Raw genomic sequence first — 15,808 nt, 5'->3', positions numbered from 1 at the left:
TGCTATTAGCAGCAAGCAGCACGCAGCAGATCTTTACGCGACTCTATCCTTGGCCTAATCAGATGAAGCACTATTAGATCTGGACGGAGGAAAAGGCAAAGATCGTCTGCAACATTCCACTTTGGTATAGCAGGCCAGGAGGATTAATCTTACCCAAGTTGTCGTTGCTTAAAATAACCTACAATGCTCTTCTTTTTGGCGCCCCAGCCCTGATCCCTCGGAAGCCGAGCCAATCACGACCGCCTGCGACAGCCTAAACTTGCTGCTAGCAGGGCTGAAGATGCCCGGCCAGTTTGAGAATTGCACTCTTCGTATATTCACCCAAAGATGGATCCCGCTACCGCCTTCGCCTTCGCCTTCGGGGGGGCCCGCTGCGGCACAAGAAGAGTAGTCTAGGAATTCGCTCGCGGGAAGGATGGGATGGCGTGAGGCCTACCTTAGGTACTTATTGCCAAACTGAGCCACTCGAGCTGAACCGATCGACGCTCTCCTCGTCGGTTCCGTTCTTTGCTTTTTCTCACCGTCGCTATTCTTGTCTTGTTTGCTGTGCGCGGGTGTTCCACTTTGCTAGGTCGTGAGTCTTGCTATTATATTGATTCACTCGAAAGCTCTTCTCTACTTCTGTTACCCGTCCGGCTTCTTGGTGGACCACGAGTGTGCATTGTGGCCTGAACAACAACCCGCTCGTTCCCAGTGGCATACCTCCTGTTCAAGGACGCGTTGTCAAGATGGCCGCTCCTACCATTCGCTCCTGGAGTCGCGCGATGTTGCCGTTGGTTCTACTGGCAAGCCAAGCATCTGCCGGCGCCGTAGCGGCGTGGTACACTGACCGTATGGGCGCGACCATGATGATGCAGGACGACGACACTGGTCTTATTCGGTACAGCTTGTGCAACAGTAACAGCACACCCGTCCTGCCCGAGGACAAGTCCATCACTCTGCCACTGTTCGAGCCTAAGCCCAAGAAAGGATCCCCGTTGGCGGGAGTTGGTTGGTTCGACAATACTCAGACTCAGGTAAGTGCTTTGTCAAATAGCGTGGAGCAGGGTGCTGCCCGTTTTCAGATAGTCTGACTATGGTTTAGGCTTCAATCTGGTTCATGGATGAGAACGACGATATTATCAATTCTAATCTGCACTGCGATATGAACACGGGATATTGGTCACATGGTGGTAGCTATACTGTGTCTGGAGGCGCAAAGTCGCCGTCTCCGAATACAACTCTGGCCGCAGTAGTCTTGGGAGCCACCACGGGATATCGGGTGTTCTATAGAGACACGGACAACCATCTCCACTGGATAGGGTACATTCCGGGAGCATCGGGATGGTCAGAATATGGAACGCTGTCAAATGATGAAATGAAATCGAGTGCGATCGCCGCAGGCTTCACCGAAGGCAACAACATCACCGTCATTACGCCAAAGAACAACGAGAATATGGAGGTCGCGAGGCTGAATGACGACAAGTCGTGGCATATCAGTGAGTTCTAACTAGCCCTTCGGCCCGTCTGACGAGACGGCATAAGCTTACGCGCTGGCAGGCACCTTTCCTCGCCCCCTGAACTCGACCAGAGCGACCAATGCCACCAAAGCGACCGATTTCCAGCTGAACACCAAAAACACCCCCAACTACACGCTCCCGGCCTGGGACGGGCAGCCGAGCACTCTGGGCCTCCATATCGACAGCAAGTCCATGCGCTCCGTCTTCTATATCGGTACCGACGGTGAGCTGTACCAGGTCTCCGACGCCAAGGACAGCTGGGCCCTGCTCGCACGGCAGGACGCCAAGACCTGGCCCAAGGCGGACAGCCCTAAGGCTCCGCTGGCGGTCGCGAGCAACTACGGCAACAATGAGCTCCGCCTGTACTACGTGAGCGGCGGCCAGGTGGTCGAAGTGAACGGGGACGGACGCAAGTGGCAGGCGGCCAGGGTGCTGCCCAACTACAACAAGAGTCTGCAGGTGGGCACCCCCTCGGGCAACTCTTCATCAAACTCGGCCGCCGACGCTGGAGGGGGACTCGGGCCTTTCTACAGGGGCTAAGGCCGGTATCGGCATCGGTGTGGCATTGGGAGCCCTCGCCGTGGGTGGCACCTTCACCGCGCTGTGGTGCATGCGGAAGCGACAAAAGCGCGCCGACAAGGCGGAAGCGGCGGCGCTCGCGGCCAACCAACATCCGGGGTCGCCGGGCCAGGCGCCCACGACCGCCTACTCCCAGGGCGCCTATGGACACCCCCAGCAGCAGCAGTATCAGCATCTACAGCAGTCGGATGTGGGTGGAGGAGCGTGGCCGGTACAAGGTTATGGCGCCCAGCAACAGCAACAGCAACAAAACTGGGGAGCGGTTCACAACAAACCCGTCGAGAAGGTCCAGAGGCCCGGGGAGCTGGATAGCCCGCCCATTTACGAGATGAACAACGACCAGCAGTACTACGAGATGGCGGAGAGTCGCCCGAGGCACGAGATGATGGGCGAGGGACACTACCGCGAGACGCGTTAGAACACCATGGCTGCGCTTTGGGTATTTGCAATTGTCTGGTTGGATTTGCATGATACACACACACATGATGCTCGGCGTTTGGTGTTTTTCACGAGGGAAAAGGGTGGAAAGAAATATGCCACCCAGAAGACGTATAAAATGTCGAATGCGGACCGAAATAGTCAGCTGCAAAAGGGGTGGGATGGATCATACTTGTTCCCCAGTTGCAACTCTTGTACGAATAAACCGCACTTTACGAATATACTCAACCCGATACTCGGTCGTACTGCCCACAATTTCGGCGTTCGATAGACTTAAACATGACAGTTTGGACATAAGATGGCACAACTAAACTCTTGTTAACTCTGACGTGCTGTACCCGGCCCTTCCGTCACTTCCTTCAATGAACAGATGCTGACCCATGCACTCGTTCTTTTTCACTCTGCAAGGCATGGATCCGATCGCTTAACCACATGTGACATCTTTATCCATCAGCCCACCTGCCGTCGTATCAGCCGCGTACTGGTTCTGACAGCTTCCACACATGGCCAGCTCGGTTTTGGTGCCGGATGGTTCGTAGACACAGCGCGGCCGGGTTTTGCAGAACTCCCAACCCGATCTGAACGTACGGATGGTCCGGCCACACTGTCGACATTTTACGACGAATTCGATATACGTGCACATTGTTTGCGTGCCCAGTATTCTAGGTGCGGCAACTCTGGTGGCAGGACGTTCTCACAAAGAAGAAGTTCGACACTCTGGGGGGTTTTATGTAAGGTCAATCGATGAGTATAGAAGCTTCTGGATCTGTGTAGAGGCGGTATCTTCTCGTCTAGAAAGTTCTGCCCATCCCAGAGCTGTCATTGTGGATTTATAAGTATCAATCGAGACTTTTGCTACGTTTGAAGCGTTTCTTGCACTTTATGATAAATCCCCGATGTCTTCTGGTCACTGGGAATGCTCTTTTTGTCCAGAGCAAGCACGGGTATGACAGTGCCCTTGTGAGGGCTGTTTGGTGGCCCCACGACTTTTTGTCGGGCCATCTCAGCTCGTTTCCACTTCTGTCCTGTCATATGTAGAAAACCCATCTGCAAGAGACGGTGTGATGTCTTGCCAACTATACGAAAATTGAGACAAGAAAATCTGGAATCTCGTTGCCAAAAGAACATCGACAAACCCCCCTATGCAAGTCATTGAATGCTTGTGTCGAATCATGATTAAAACACCAATGTCGTCATTGGGCGCGATGCATCATGCCAACAAAGGGATTTGAAGACACCATGCCTGTCTCGTTTGAAGGCGCGAGAAACTGAGTCTCTACTACTGAACTAGTTGGATGCGACCCTATTTGGTTGATCGCGAGTATAATCCTATAAGCAAGAAAGTTGAAAGATATCGCGAGTGCGACATCCGAAGATTCCAGATCCCAGAACCCCCCTCCGCCATTATACATGTAGGTAGCATATGCTACCGTGGCATTGGGATTTCTGGTAGCCGCGGAGTTGTGACGTAATATGGCCAGCACCCAGCCAAGCTTTTTGCAGGGGTTACTGGCAAGACTCTGGGCCGTCTGAAGATGCTAAGTTTGGTACAAACCGGATCTTTAAAAAGACCACGGCCAGGGCCGGGGTGGTCATGTCGCAACAACTGCCGCGGTGGGATGGATGCGTGTCAACGAGCGGCAGCAAGTGAACGGTAATAACAGATGAGGCACGTCAAAGTTTCAAACAGTCGGTTGAGCCGCAGCTTGGTTGTTTCCTTGTCTCGACCGGTCCAATTGATGCTGATGCTGACGAGCGTACAAGTGCTTGTAAGTATGTAGGTAGGTACATGGTGGTGGTGGAGGTGGTGCCCGAACCGCAGGTTGCCGCTCCTATCAAATGAGAAGATAAGAACATTAGGAACATTAGAGAGCGCACCATCCCGATAGTATTTTGCTTCTTAATGGCCGGGTTGGGTGTTAAGGTTAGCGCTGGTACCAGCGCAGGACCAGCGGGTTGGGTAGGCACTGGTCTCACTGGTCTGTAGTCCTAGCCTGCTAACGTTTTGCAATTTCGAACCTTTTGCACATGTCGCACCCGACGCAGACGCGGAAACTGAGCGGTAGGTAGGTAGTCTGGCATGATGGATGGTTAGGCATAGTTGCCCCCCGCTTCTTTCCATTCCATATCAGGCTTTTTCCACGACCGAATAGTATCAGCAGCAGCACTACCACCACATCTGACTGGGATGGGCCTGGCTAGCCGGTGTTTGGCTCGACTGACTCCTGTCACCCGTGTAGGTTTCCTCTTTTTTCACCGCTTGCGCTCCTCTGCGGCGAAGCAGGCTGGCAGGCTGGCTACTGGCTGGCTGGGCTGTGTCAAAACCACAGCTGCTGAGATGAGTCGAAGAAATGCAGTTCTGCAGCCCGCGACCCATTGTGTGTTAGTTGCTGTTTTCCCCTGCCCAATCAGAGGTGCCAGACGCAGGTGATTTCACCCTCTGTCTTATGGGCTTCTCACGGGGCCTGGGGGCACTACCCACCAACAACAGCACACACAGCCTGCTCCAAAACGTCCACACGATGAGATCAAGCGCACCACCGCAAATTGGCTTTTTTTAAAGGCGGGCAAGCAGCCAGGCAAACAGTCGGCCAGGGCAAGCGGGGAGCATCCCGCCTCGTTTGATATGACATGTATAGTCTTATAGCCGCCTTATTAAGGGAAATACGAGAAGAGACTCCTACCTAGGTATCAAGCAAGTATGCAGGTTGCAATGCATGCACAATTTACTTGCCTCTTCCTGGATCTTCTTGCTTGGTCGGCTCGGTAGGTGTGCTAATGCAGCCAATCGAGCGACAACTTGGTTACGGGTGGGCTCTTTGGAACCGCCCTCCAGGCGCAAGTGTCCGTCCTGCCCTGCCCGGCCAAGTTCAGCCCCCCTCGTCCCCTCCTGCCTGCCTGCCCCCTCGATTTTCTTGTCGCAGGCCCTATATCGCCCAACGAACGAGCGAGGTCAGCACTTGCATGTAGGATGACGACGTTTTTCTAGTCCCTCTTCGATCTCCCCCATAAGACTCTACTCTACGCCCGTCCTTGGTTGGTCTGCCAGCCCACTCCCCTCCCCGAGCCCAAAACTGACCAACTGACATCCATAGAAGCTGCCTCGAACTTTCCAATCCTCTTTCGAGGCCCTTGGCTGATTTTGATTTCTCCTTCTTACATATCCCATTCCAACCCAGCAAGCTTGGCTGTGTCGTCTGCTTGCTTTCCGTCGCTTCACCTGACCTTCCAAGTCGTGAGTAGACTTTGCCTGTGCACGACGCTATACTTCCTGCCTGCCGCTCTTCCCACCTAGCGCACTCGCCTGGAAACACAACCCCGCCGCGCGGGACAACTGTCGAAGCCCAGCCTGCCAGCCCGCCTGACCGCCTGCTGTCGGAGAGAACACAACTTCGAAATCACGTCTCCGGGAGCATCCTGCCAGATCACAACCCTCCCAAAAATCACCTGTTTTTTCTTCTTCCTAATTCTCTAAAGCATGTCCACCTACAGGACCGGTGGTGGCTCACGCCCAAGGGATTACGATGACCGCAACTACTACCCAGCACCCCCACGTGGTGGTCGCGACTATGACGAAGTAGACATCTACGACCGTCAGGAGCGCCGCAGCTCTCCCCGCGGTCACGAGCCCCTGTTCGCGAGTACGAAAGCGACCGTGAGTCCCGCACGCCAGCCTTCCTTCGTGATGAGGGCCGTCGACCTGAAGCTGGCCCCATGGTGCTCCGCGCCCGGGAGATCGAGACTGTCGACCGTCGGAGGCCTCGTAGTCCTAGCCCAGTCCACGTGCACGAACGCTTCATAGAGCGTGAACGTGAGCGGTCTCCTGCCCCTCCCTCAATGGCCATGGAGAGGCGACCACGATTTATGGAAAGAGAGCGGTCGCCCTCGCCCGGTACCATGGTTCGTGTCGATCATCGCGAAATGGTACGACGCAGGGAAAGATCTCCTACTCCGGAGCGGGAGCGGGAGCGTATTCGAATCATCCAACGTGAGAAGGAGAGAGTTCCCTCGCCCAGCCCCTCGCCATCTCCCCCGCCTGCTCCGGCCGCTCCGCCAGTGATTCGCGGCCCAACCATTGAGCGCGAGGTGATCACTCACTACCGAGATATTGACCACGGTAAGCATAATGGAAAGCCCTAGCCAGATTGCGTTGGTTTTCTAACACTTTATAGGTGTCATCAAAGCCCCGAGTCCACCGCCGCCAGCACCGGCGCCCCGACCCTCGCGCACTATGGAGCGCGAGACTGATATCGACATCTACACACGCGGCGGTGAAACCGAGATCGACATTCAAAGGCGCAACCGTTCTCGGTCGCGACCAAGAGAGCGGCCTCGGCCTGAGCCTGCTAAGCGACCCTCGTACTACGATGACGAGGTCCTCGTACAGAGCAACCGGAACCGTCTGCATGTCGACATTGATCACGGCCATCGCCGCGCGCAGTCTGCCGCACCAGAGCGTCGCCCAGATTACTCGGATGAGGCGGACTACATCACCGGCAAGATTGACTCGCGAGGCCGCATGGGCGAAGCCTGGAACGGGGCCACCAAGGAATGGTCCATCATCGATGTGCCTCCCGGAACCGAGAGAGTTCAGATGGACGGTGTAGGTGGCGGAAGTGCCGAGGTAACCTGGCAGCGATACAACGGTGTCAGGCGATCCAAGTTCGTCCCAGAGCGCGATGGTACTGTGGTCAGCAGTTCCAGTGCCAATGAGCCGCTCTCGGACCGAGATCGCTTCAGCGTGCAGGTGTATGATTCGCACAGAGACAAGTCGCGAGACCGGGACATTGTGGAAGACATCCATGACACGCGCATTTCGATCCGGGACCGCGAGAGACGTCCTCGCAAGAAGGAGCAGGATATGTGGACCGAGATCACCAAAGATCTGGTGGTGCGAGAAGCCATCGAAAAGTGCGGCTACGAATATGAGGAGACGGAGTGGTTCTTCTACGTCATGCAGTACCTCCGATATGTAAGTTGCCTTGTGTACCGTCCACCTTGTCGTGCCTGGGTTCGAGACTAATATTTTTTTCTTTCTATAGGAGGACGTTCTGGAGCTTGTCAACGTCTCTGACCAGATTCGACGAGCCCGCCGCGAAAGGGCCAAAGAGATTGAGTGGGAGCGTGAGAGCAGAGACCGATGGGAGCGCCGCCACCGACACCGTCGCTCGATGGGCCGGGACAAGTACGACGATGAGCGGGAGAGAATCGTGGAGCACGAAGTCGTCTACGACCGCGCGCCTGTCCGTGGCTACCTCCGCTGAGGAACTATGGAAATGCAGAGGTGATGCCGGAAAGTTGGGGTTAATGGTCAAAATCCGAGCTCCAACTACTCACGTGCAACATCCCGTCATTATATGGGTTGTTCCGTCTGCACCCGGCCCTTTCGGACGGGGAGTGAGTCTAACTTGAGATTTTCTTGTTCAAGCTGGGTTGCTTGTGGTGGAAGAAGTACTGGAGGATACATGAAGTGTGTGCGAAAGGGGCATTTGGCGTTCTTTACGACTGTGATGGAGGATTTCTTCCTTACGAATCTTACGATATGGCATAGCGTGTCGGGAGCTATCTAGGGCATGGAGTTTGTATAGAACTTATGTAGCTATTTAGGCGGCTTTTGGCTGACGACTAATGACCTCAATACATGAATGAAACCTCTTGGGGCGGCTCAGCTCAATATTGGAATAGGCATTGAATCTTGTGGTAAAGCGTTGCCGAATATCCAGTCTAGAATACTGACTGATAAGCGTTAACTCGGTGATCACAGCCCCAAAGATTTAGAGGATCTAACGTTACCTGACCTCATCACCTGCTCACTTTGCCCCACCGCTTCTCAACCAGGACCTCCTCTAAAGTGATCACCCTTCCCACCTCTTTGCGCAGAAGTCCATAATCAACACAGTCATCAAAGTCCCTACACGTTCTTTAGCGTATACGATGTCGACGAACGATGCAAAGGTGGTTTCTACACAGCCACTGGTGGGTCCGCCCGAATTCCGACTTTGCATAGCCTCAGGGACCCATGGCTGACTTTATATGCCTACGGAAGGACACCAACGACGCCAGATGGATCAAGCTACTGAAGTGAGCTCATTGTATTTTGCTTCTCCCCTGCATACTACATCAAAGCTGACATGCTTCTCCCAGGATCGACTATGAGGATGCCCGCGGCAAACCACGGACGTGGGAGACCGCCGAGAGGCGCACACGGCCCAAGGGCGGGGACATAGACGGAGTCGGCATCGTGGCCATCCTGGAAAAGCCGACGGGTCAGTCAGGAGGGAGCTTGTTGTTTCTCCCTGCTTCCTTCCCCACAACACCGGTTGGCTGACTGATGTTCGCGAGCCCCTGTTCCAGGCCCCGAGATCGTGCTCCAGAAGCAGTTCAGACCTCCCATCGACAAGGTCACCATCGAGGTCCCGGCCGGTCTGGTCGACGAGGGCGAGACGGCGGAGCAGGCGGCCATCCGCGAGCTGAGAGAGGAGACGGGATACGTGGCCGAGGTCGCCGAGACTACGCCGATGATGTTCAACGGTAGGTCTTTCTTCTTTGTGTCAACCCATCTACTCGCTAGTGTTGATGTGCTGACACGTGTGGTCATCGTCATTTTTTTGTCGCCTTGATAGACCCTGGATTCTGCAACACCAACCTGCGGATGGTGCACGTCACCATTGACATGAGCCTGCCGGAGAACCAGGACCCCAAACCGCAGCTGGAAGACGACGAGTTCATCGAGGTCTTCACGGCCCCGCTCAAGGATCTCTGGGCCGAGTGTAAGAGGCTCGAAGCCGAGGGCTACGCCATCGATGCGCGGGTCGGGACCTTGGCCGAGGGCATCGAGATCGCGAAGCAGTTCAAGCTGTGAAGGATGGAAAATCCTAGGGGCAGCAACATACGAGAGGGCTTGTGATGCGATCAATCTTAGCGACTAGATCATCAATCCATAGAAGATAGATGGAGAGTGAGTTGCTCGGCGAGTTGGCAGAATCAAGATGCTTGATGCAGCGGTTTGCTTACGTGCGCCCAAGGTTTGGCGACTGCCAAAGATTACGGATCAGTCACGACTTAGCTCGGCATGTTTCCAGTCCAACCAAGGCCGTCTTAAGAATATTATATATCAGTGATTGAATCAAGCCTGAATTTATTTGTGATAATATTTTGCAACTCGTTCTGGCATCGGTAAGATACCCAGACCATGGAGCGAGTCTGCCAAGGGTGTTATCCCTGAGCGTCGACTATGAATTTGGCAGGCATACTCAACGTAGTAAGTAGGTAGACATCAACAATCCAATTCGCAAACATTACATACTACCACGCAACAATAGAAGAAACCTATTTTCATCAGAAAGAATAACGACAAGCGTCTCATGGCTGTCGTTGGCGGCACGGGCGCCCAATGCCTCCCCATCGTCCGAGACTTAGCCCAGTATTATTCGTACGAGCTCCGCGCCCTCGCCCGCGACGCCACGAGCCGCCGTTTCCGCGAGCTCCAGTCGTACGGCGCCGTCGAGGCCGGGGCCGAGGTGTTTGTGTAATGGTACCCTCGACTACTACCTCAAGAAGGCGGGATACGACTCGGCGTTCCGGACGGGCCACGCCGAGGCCAAGGGTCGCATGGCCGACTGAATCCTTGCGCAGATTTGGGAGAATGGCAGTGGCGGCAACAGCAGCAGGACGAAGGCGGCCGCATTCACCGCGGGTACTTATATCGAAATGGCCATACCGGCATTGACAATCATGATGCCGAGAATTGAGGAGAAAGATGATGAAGGGGATGTTGGTAGCGACGGTGTTCTGACGTGGCGCCTGCCCCTGGGACCCGAAAGAGCCGTCGTGGACGTCGCCCTCGCTGATTACGGCTACTGCATCAAATGGGTTTCCAAGCACCCGGACCGCGCCCACGGCTTCAGCCTCGAGGTCACCATCGACCACATCACCTATGACGAGACGGCCAGGGTTTTCACGGCGGTCACGGTAACAGCCGTGACGACAGCAGTAGTACCAGTCATAGTCGACGTGCCGTGGATGGGCCTGCGAGTTACATTGCGAATGCGGACGACATGGCCACCCTGTCGTCCCGGCAGCTAGGCGGAGGATGTTGGTCCTGCGGGATATCCAACCTTGGGTGAGGATTTCATGTCTCTACATGCATGCTTCTAGAAGGATAGGTGAAAGGTTATATTTAAAATAGACTAGGAAAACATGGAATGGTACACAGGCTGCTCATTGCGCCCACAACCTTGCTGTGCACTAATGATCAGTTTCTCAAAGTGCAATTTAGCAACTAGTAAAGGAGAGGGGGAAGGAGCCATTAAAAATGATTTCCATAGGAACACAGTAAAACAGAAGGACAAAAAGAGGAAGCTTTCTTCTGTGGACAGAAGAGCGTGGTACTTCTCAAGTGATGAGAGTGGGATTCGAACCCACGCGGATTGCTCCACCAGGATGAAGATATTAAGGTGACCTTAACCTGACGCCATAACCAACTCGGCCATCTCACCGGTTGCTTGTTGGTTTGAAAGCCTGCTACTGGCATACTCATCCGCAGTAGCCCATCGGGAATAAAACGTCCATAGAGTACTGGCAGGATAACACCATGCGATTCTATTTTTTTATTTTCATTTTTTAATAAATAAACAACAAGGCATTTCTCACAAGACGCGTTCCATTACTCCATATCATCTGTAGTAATCCGTTCTAGCAATGGGATAACTGGGTGGCAATATAACAATCAGCAACAGAACAAATGACTAATGGTGCTGTAATCACCAATGGGATAACGTGAATACACAATACAGTCAAAGCAACTATCAGCAATAGCACAACAGGTGCTGCCAATGGGATAACCAGTTAACAGGACATCACAACCAAGCGGGAAATCAACAGGTTGTCATAATCATCTCCCATTCTGAAGCAAACCACCATCTCAACGCCTCGCTACGGGATAGACTCTGAGAGAGAAAGAAGAAAAAAGGCAACCGCAAAGGGTAGCTACGCTATCTATCATACATTCCTGTGTGTGGGGGGTGACTTCCCCTTAATGGCGTCCACCCATGCCAAAGATGTAGGCGAGGTCGCTATTGGAAAGACGACCAAGATCTCGTGCAGCCTTCTCATCCATGGCACCTTCAACGATGTCGCGTTTCTCCTCCTGCAATACCATAATCCGGTCCTCCACAGTGTCCTTGATCAGAATGCGGTGCACCTCGACCGGTTTCCTCTGCCCAATTCGATAGGTCCGGTCAACGGCTTGCTTTTCGATGAACGGGTTCCAGAAGGGATCCAGAATGATGACCTAATGATTCTTGGCGTTAGTCTTGTTCAACATTATTCCAGTGTCTCGATGGGAATTCATGTACAGTTTATTCCGAGAGTTGTGGTTATTCCCTTGAACTCAGCCAGTCTATTCTTTGGCCTCATCGTGGTTATTCCTTAAAAACAAATGAACAAGTGCTAGGGGCGGAAGGAATAACCACTGGACAGGAAGGGAATAACCACTGGGTAGGAAGGGTATAGACGTTGGGGCTGGGAAGGAAATTGTCGGAACGGAAGGAATAAACACTGAAAGGTCCACTTACTCTACTGGCGCACACCAAGTTCAGACCAGCGTTTCCGGCCTTTAGTGAAGTGACCAAGACCTTCACGTTGGGGTCCTCCCTGAATTGCTGGACTGCTTCGTCACGCTGTTTGGCCGACATGCCTCCATCATAACGACGGAACCGAAGACCGAGGTCTTGCTTCAGGGGGACTTCCAGAAGGTCAAGAAGCAGGGTCCACTGCGAAAAGACAATGGTCTTCTCACCGGATTCCTGAATACCCCTGATGACCTCTATGCACTTGGTAATCTTGGCTGACGGCAGCCAGATGTTTCCAAGGTACTTCAGGTACTTCTTGTGCGCGTGTGCATTGCGAGTGGCCTCCTTCCGCAGCTTGCCAAGCATATGTGGTTGGATGTCCGCCTCCTTCTTCTTCTTGCCCCTTTTCTTCTCGCTCTTGACCTTGCCCTTTCCCTTGTCCTTGGACTTTGACTTAGGCTGGTATTCCTCGTCGTCGTCGTCATCCACGATGAAGTCTTTCAGATTACCGCGATCGTCAATATCGTCTCCATCTTCGGCCGAATCAGTCGAGTCCGAATCCGAGTCCGAGTCCGAGTCGGACTCAACGTCGGCTACATCCCCGTCGGCGCTTTGAGCCTGGGAATCGCCGCGGGTCTCGGGCATGAAAACGCTCTTGAAAGCCTCATATGTGACAGTTCCCTTCATGTCGAACTCGGCGCGACAGATGACGCATCTCGGTTTGGCCTTGCCGTTCTCGAGTTCATTTCTCTGTTGCTCAGAGCTGTTCGTGTGAAGTTGCAGGCATTCGTGGCAGGCGTAGTGGCCACATGGAACGAGGATCGAGGGGTTCCAGCTAATCTCCATGCAAATAGGGCACTCAAGTGGTGTTTCTTCCTCCTTGAGAGCATCGACCCGTGCAGAGTGAATCTCCTTTGCAAGGGTGGCCATTTCCTGCTCCGACATCTCAATGTTGGTGAACTCAAGGTCGGTAATATGCAAGTATGGATGGCAACAAGCCTGGCGCAACCGCAGCAGTTTCACAAGCATTGCTTGGTAGTGCTTGCCCACGGTGCCCGCCCGCAAGAACTTGCTGAACTCCACTCGGGATTGGTGGAGTAAATCATTATAGTATTGCTGCTCGTCCTCGGTAAAGACAACATAATCAGTCATCTCCGTCTTGCTCGGCAGCGTGATGATAGGAGCCCCGTCGATTGTCGACGTCTTGGTGCGCCGGAGCATGATAGCACGCAGCAGTACTTGTAGGGACTTCATAACCTTCTGTGGATCTTCGAAGCTCCGACCCTTGGGATACAATGCCGCGAACTTCCGCTTGAACTCCTGTGGATCGTTGTAGGGCTTGATCTGCAAGAAATGGATCAAAGAACCCATTTCGTCCACATTGTTCATCATGGGCGTGCCTGAGAGACACCACCTGTACTTTGCTGGAACACGACAGACCGCTTGGTGCATCTGGGTGCTCTTGTTCTTGATCATCTGCGATTCGTCGACAATGAGGCGTAGGAATGACTCTTTGGCGCAGATGAAAGGAAACTTTTCCGCCAGGATATTTTTGTCGACCGATTCACCTCTAGAGATCTTGTCCTTTGTGAAGGCATCCATAGCCTTTAGCTCCGTGCCAAGTTTACCGTAGGAAGTCAACACAACATCAAACTTGCGCAATTCATCGTAGGACAGCTTCTTCTTGTGGTAGTCGTGAACTTTGAGAAGATGCGTGTGCTTGACTTTGTCTTTGATCTCGGTCTCCCACTGACGAAGCAACGATACAGGCGCAACGACAACACTGGTGCCCAGACGACCTGGTGAGGTTTGGCTTGCTGGAACACGTCCATCTACCAGGAGAGCAAGCGTTGAAATAGTCTTGCCAAGACCCATATCGTCCGCGAGTATGCCGCCCCTCTTGTACTCATCAGCTTCCATGCCCTTCATCCACTTGAGGGCAATCTGTTGATGTTTATAGAGCGGCTCCTTGAGGGCCGGGGTGTGCTTTCGTATTGGTCACCATTGGCCGTGCCTGCCTCAGTCGAGATATTTGCCAAGAGTGCCTTCACTTGGTCCGATTCTGATTCCATTTCAGCGGCATAACCAGGTGGAATAACAATACGGTCATCGAGGGGATCACCGCGTTCGTTGGTGCCACTGGCATAATCGTAGTTGTTCGTGCGCTGCACAATTTCAGCCAGCGAAGGACGATAAACGGAGTTATTAGTTCTGCTCGCAAGAGGACTTGCGGTCCCATTCGCAATGTACCCAGGGCGTCGTTGAGATTGTGACGATGGAAAGGGAGAGTTGGATTCAAGCCGCTGCCGCTGGATCGCAGCGTGGTGCGCAAGATCCCCGGAATTGTTTGCAGCGCTGCTTGCGTGGCGGGGCTGATCATCGGTAAGATCAACGAAATTGCTGTCATTGGTCTCCCAGGATCCAGGCATTCGGTTTGCTTGTGGAGAGAAATCGTTCGGGGTGGTTTGGGGCAACGAGCTGCTTGAATCGATTGGCTCAGGCTGGTGTGCAAAGTACTCTTGCGCTTCTGCTCCATCCTCGGCAGCGATCATACGGGCGAGCGCCTCGTCTTGTTCTTCCTGGATCTGCTTCTGGCGAAAGGCTATCTCACGTTGCTCATACTCAGATCGCCGAGCAACTCCATGATCATCGCCGAAGTCCCCAAACAACTCATCATCCCATGTGTTACCTTCATCGCCGACTCGTTGTGACTTTGACTCTGGCATAGAAGGCAGGCCGTTATCAAGGTGGTTGCTATACGTACGCTTTCTGGCGTATTCAGTGTTGCTGGCGTCATCCCACAGGTTTTCACATTCGAAAGACAGTCCAGAAATGCTCTGGGCATTGGGTAGAGGTACAGGGAAAGTGCGACGAGCACCAGGCTCATCGCCGCTTGATCCTGCCATGGCAGTGTTGTTGGTGCTTGTTCTATGTGACGGTTGCACCGAGCCTTTACGCGAGGAAAACCAGTTAGTTTTGATGTGAAAACATGAACGAAACGAGCATGTTTTTCAGTACTCGAAAGGGAAGGGAGGGAAGGGAGTGTGTGACTTGTACAAGCCTCAATGCAGGGTTGGGGGCTTATAGAGAAGAATTGAGGTGATTGTGAAGGGAAGATGTGACGGAAAGAATGATCAATCCAAGTTCCCTTACTGCCTTTGTATTCCACCTATAATGGGTATGAAGGAAGACGGGCAGCAAAAAAGAAGCAGGCTTGGGAACTGAAATGAATGAGGGAAAGTAAGTGATTGTGCGAAGTGTTTTTGTAGGCCTGAGGTTGTGGTATGTGTGGGTGGTGCTCTTGTATTCACCAGGCAAAGACGAAAGCGGGTGTCAACGGGGTGAGGCTTCAAAGAAACACGGCTTTTACCTACCTGGCCTGGCAACCTGGAGCCTTTTAAGCTGCGTTTCAATGCGAACAATCTCAGCCTGGATTTCCGCCCGACGCTGCGGTGTATCCTCAGGCGTACCAGCCAGAGACTCTAGGAGGATTTCCTGCAGCTGCAGCTCGTCTCTCAGATCCTCTTCACTGGGTGCAGCGGGTTCGGCCTCGTCCCAGATCGGGACGGGCGGGCGACCAGGCTGTGCCATCATGAGGCTCCGGCTTCTTCTTTCTCCTCGTACTGGGACTAGACAGACATAGAACGGAATGCACGATCCAGATCTCTTGCCGAGGCAGAGTGCTTACGAGACAGGCGCTCCGGTCTGCGCTGGAGTTCT

General features: G+C 53.5%; 5 protein-coding genes across 5 annotated transcripts; 4 read left to right on the top strand and 1 right to left on the bottom strand.

The window, feature by feature from the left end:
- Positions 1-728: 728 nt before the first annotated feature.
- PG997_009619 (uncharacterized protein) lies at positions 729-2,496 on the top strand (the record flags this gene model as incomplete). Its single annotated transcript, XM_066813934.1, has 4 exons — positions 729-1,016; positions 1,085-1,478; positions 1,540-1,958; positions 2,011-2,496. The coding sequence occupies 4 exons, from the start codon at positions 729-731 to the stop codon at positions 2,494-2,496; spliced, it is 1,587 nt and encodes a 528-aa protein (XP_066665896.1).
- Positions 2,497-5,994: 3,498 nt separating this feature from the next.
- Positions 5,995-7,780, top strand: PG997_009618 (uncharacterized protein; the record flags this gene model as incomplete). Its single annotated transcript, XM_066813933.1, has 4 exons — positions 5,995-6,157; positions 6,223-6,633; positions 6,689-7,488; positions 7,559-7,780. 4 exons carry the CDS (start codon positions 5,995-5,997, stop codon positions 7,778-7,780), a joined length of 1,596 nt encoding a protein of 531 aa, XP_066665895.1.
- Positions 7,781-8,450: 670 nt separating this feature from the next.
- Positions 8,451-9,378, top strand: PG997_009617 (MutT/nudix family protein; the record flags this gene model as incomplete). The annotated part of the gene is made up of 5 exons (XM_066813932.1): positions 8,451-8,492; positions 8,530-8,597; positions 8,661-8,782; positions 8,871-9,047; positions 9,140-9,378. The coding sequence occupies 5 exons, from the start codon at positions 8,451-8,453 to the stop codon at positions 9,376-9,378; spliced, it is 648 nt and encodes a 215-aa protein (XP_066665894.1).
- A 502-nt stretch (positions 9,379-9,880) lies between these two features.
- Positions 9,881-10,601, top strand: PG997_009616 (NmrA family protein; the record flags this gene model as incomplete). Its single annotated transcript, XM_066813931.1, has 2 exons — positions 9,881-10,038; positions 10,169-10,601. The coding sequence occupies 2 exons, from the start codon at positions 9,881-9,883 to the stop codon at positions 10,599-10,601; spliced, it is 591 nt and encodes a 196-aa protein (XP_066665893.1).
- A 949-nt stretch (positions 10,602-11,550) lies between these two features.
- PG997_009615 (uncharacterized protein) lies at positions 11,551-15,679 on the bottom strand (the record flags this gene model as incomplete). The annotated part of the gene is made up of 4 exons (XM_066813930.1): positions 11,551-11,808; positions 12,092-14,074; positions 14,140-15,038; positions 15,463-15,679. 4 exons carry the CDS (start codon positions 15,677-15,679, stop codon positions 11,551-11,553), a joined length of 3,357 nt encoding a protein of 1,118 aa, XP_066665892.1.
- Positions 15,680-15,808: the final 129 nt, after the last annotated feature.

Source organism: Apiospora hydei (assembly GCF_038363865.1).
Source record: "Apiospora hydei strain CBS 114990 chromosome Unknown utg000007l_segment0_segment0, whole genome shotgun sequence".
In the NCBI taxonomy this organism is placed as follows: domain Eukaryota; kingdom Fungi; phylum Ascomycota; class Sordariomycetes; order Amphisphaeriales; family Apiosporaceae; genus Apiospora; species Apiospora hydei.
The sequence above is the reverse complement of the archived record's forward strand: the minus strand, read 5'-3'. Positions and strand labels throughout refer to the sequence as shown.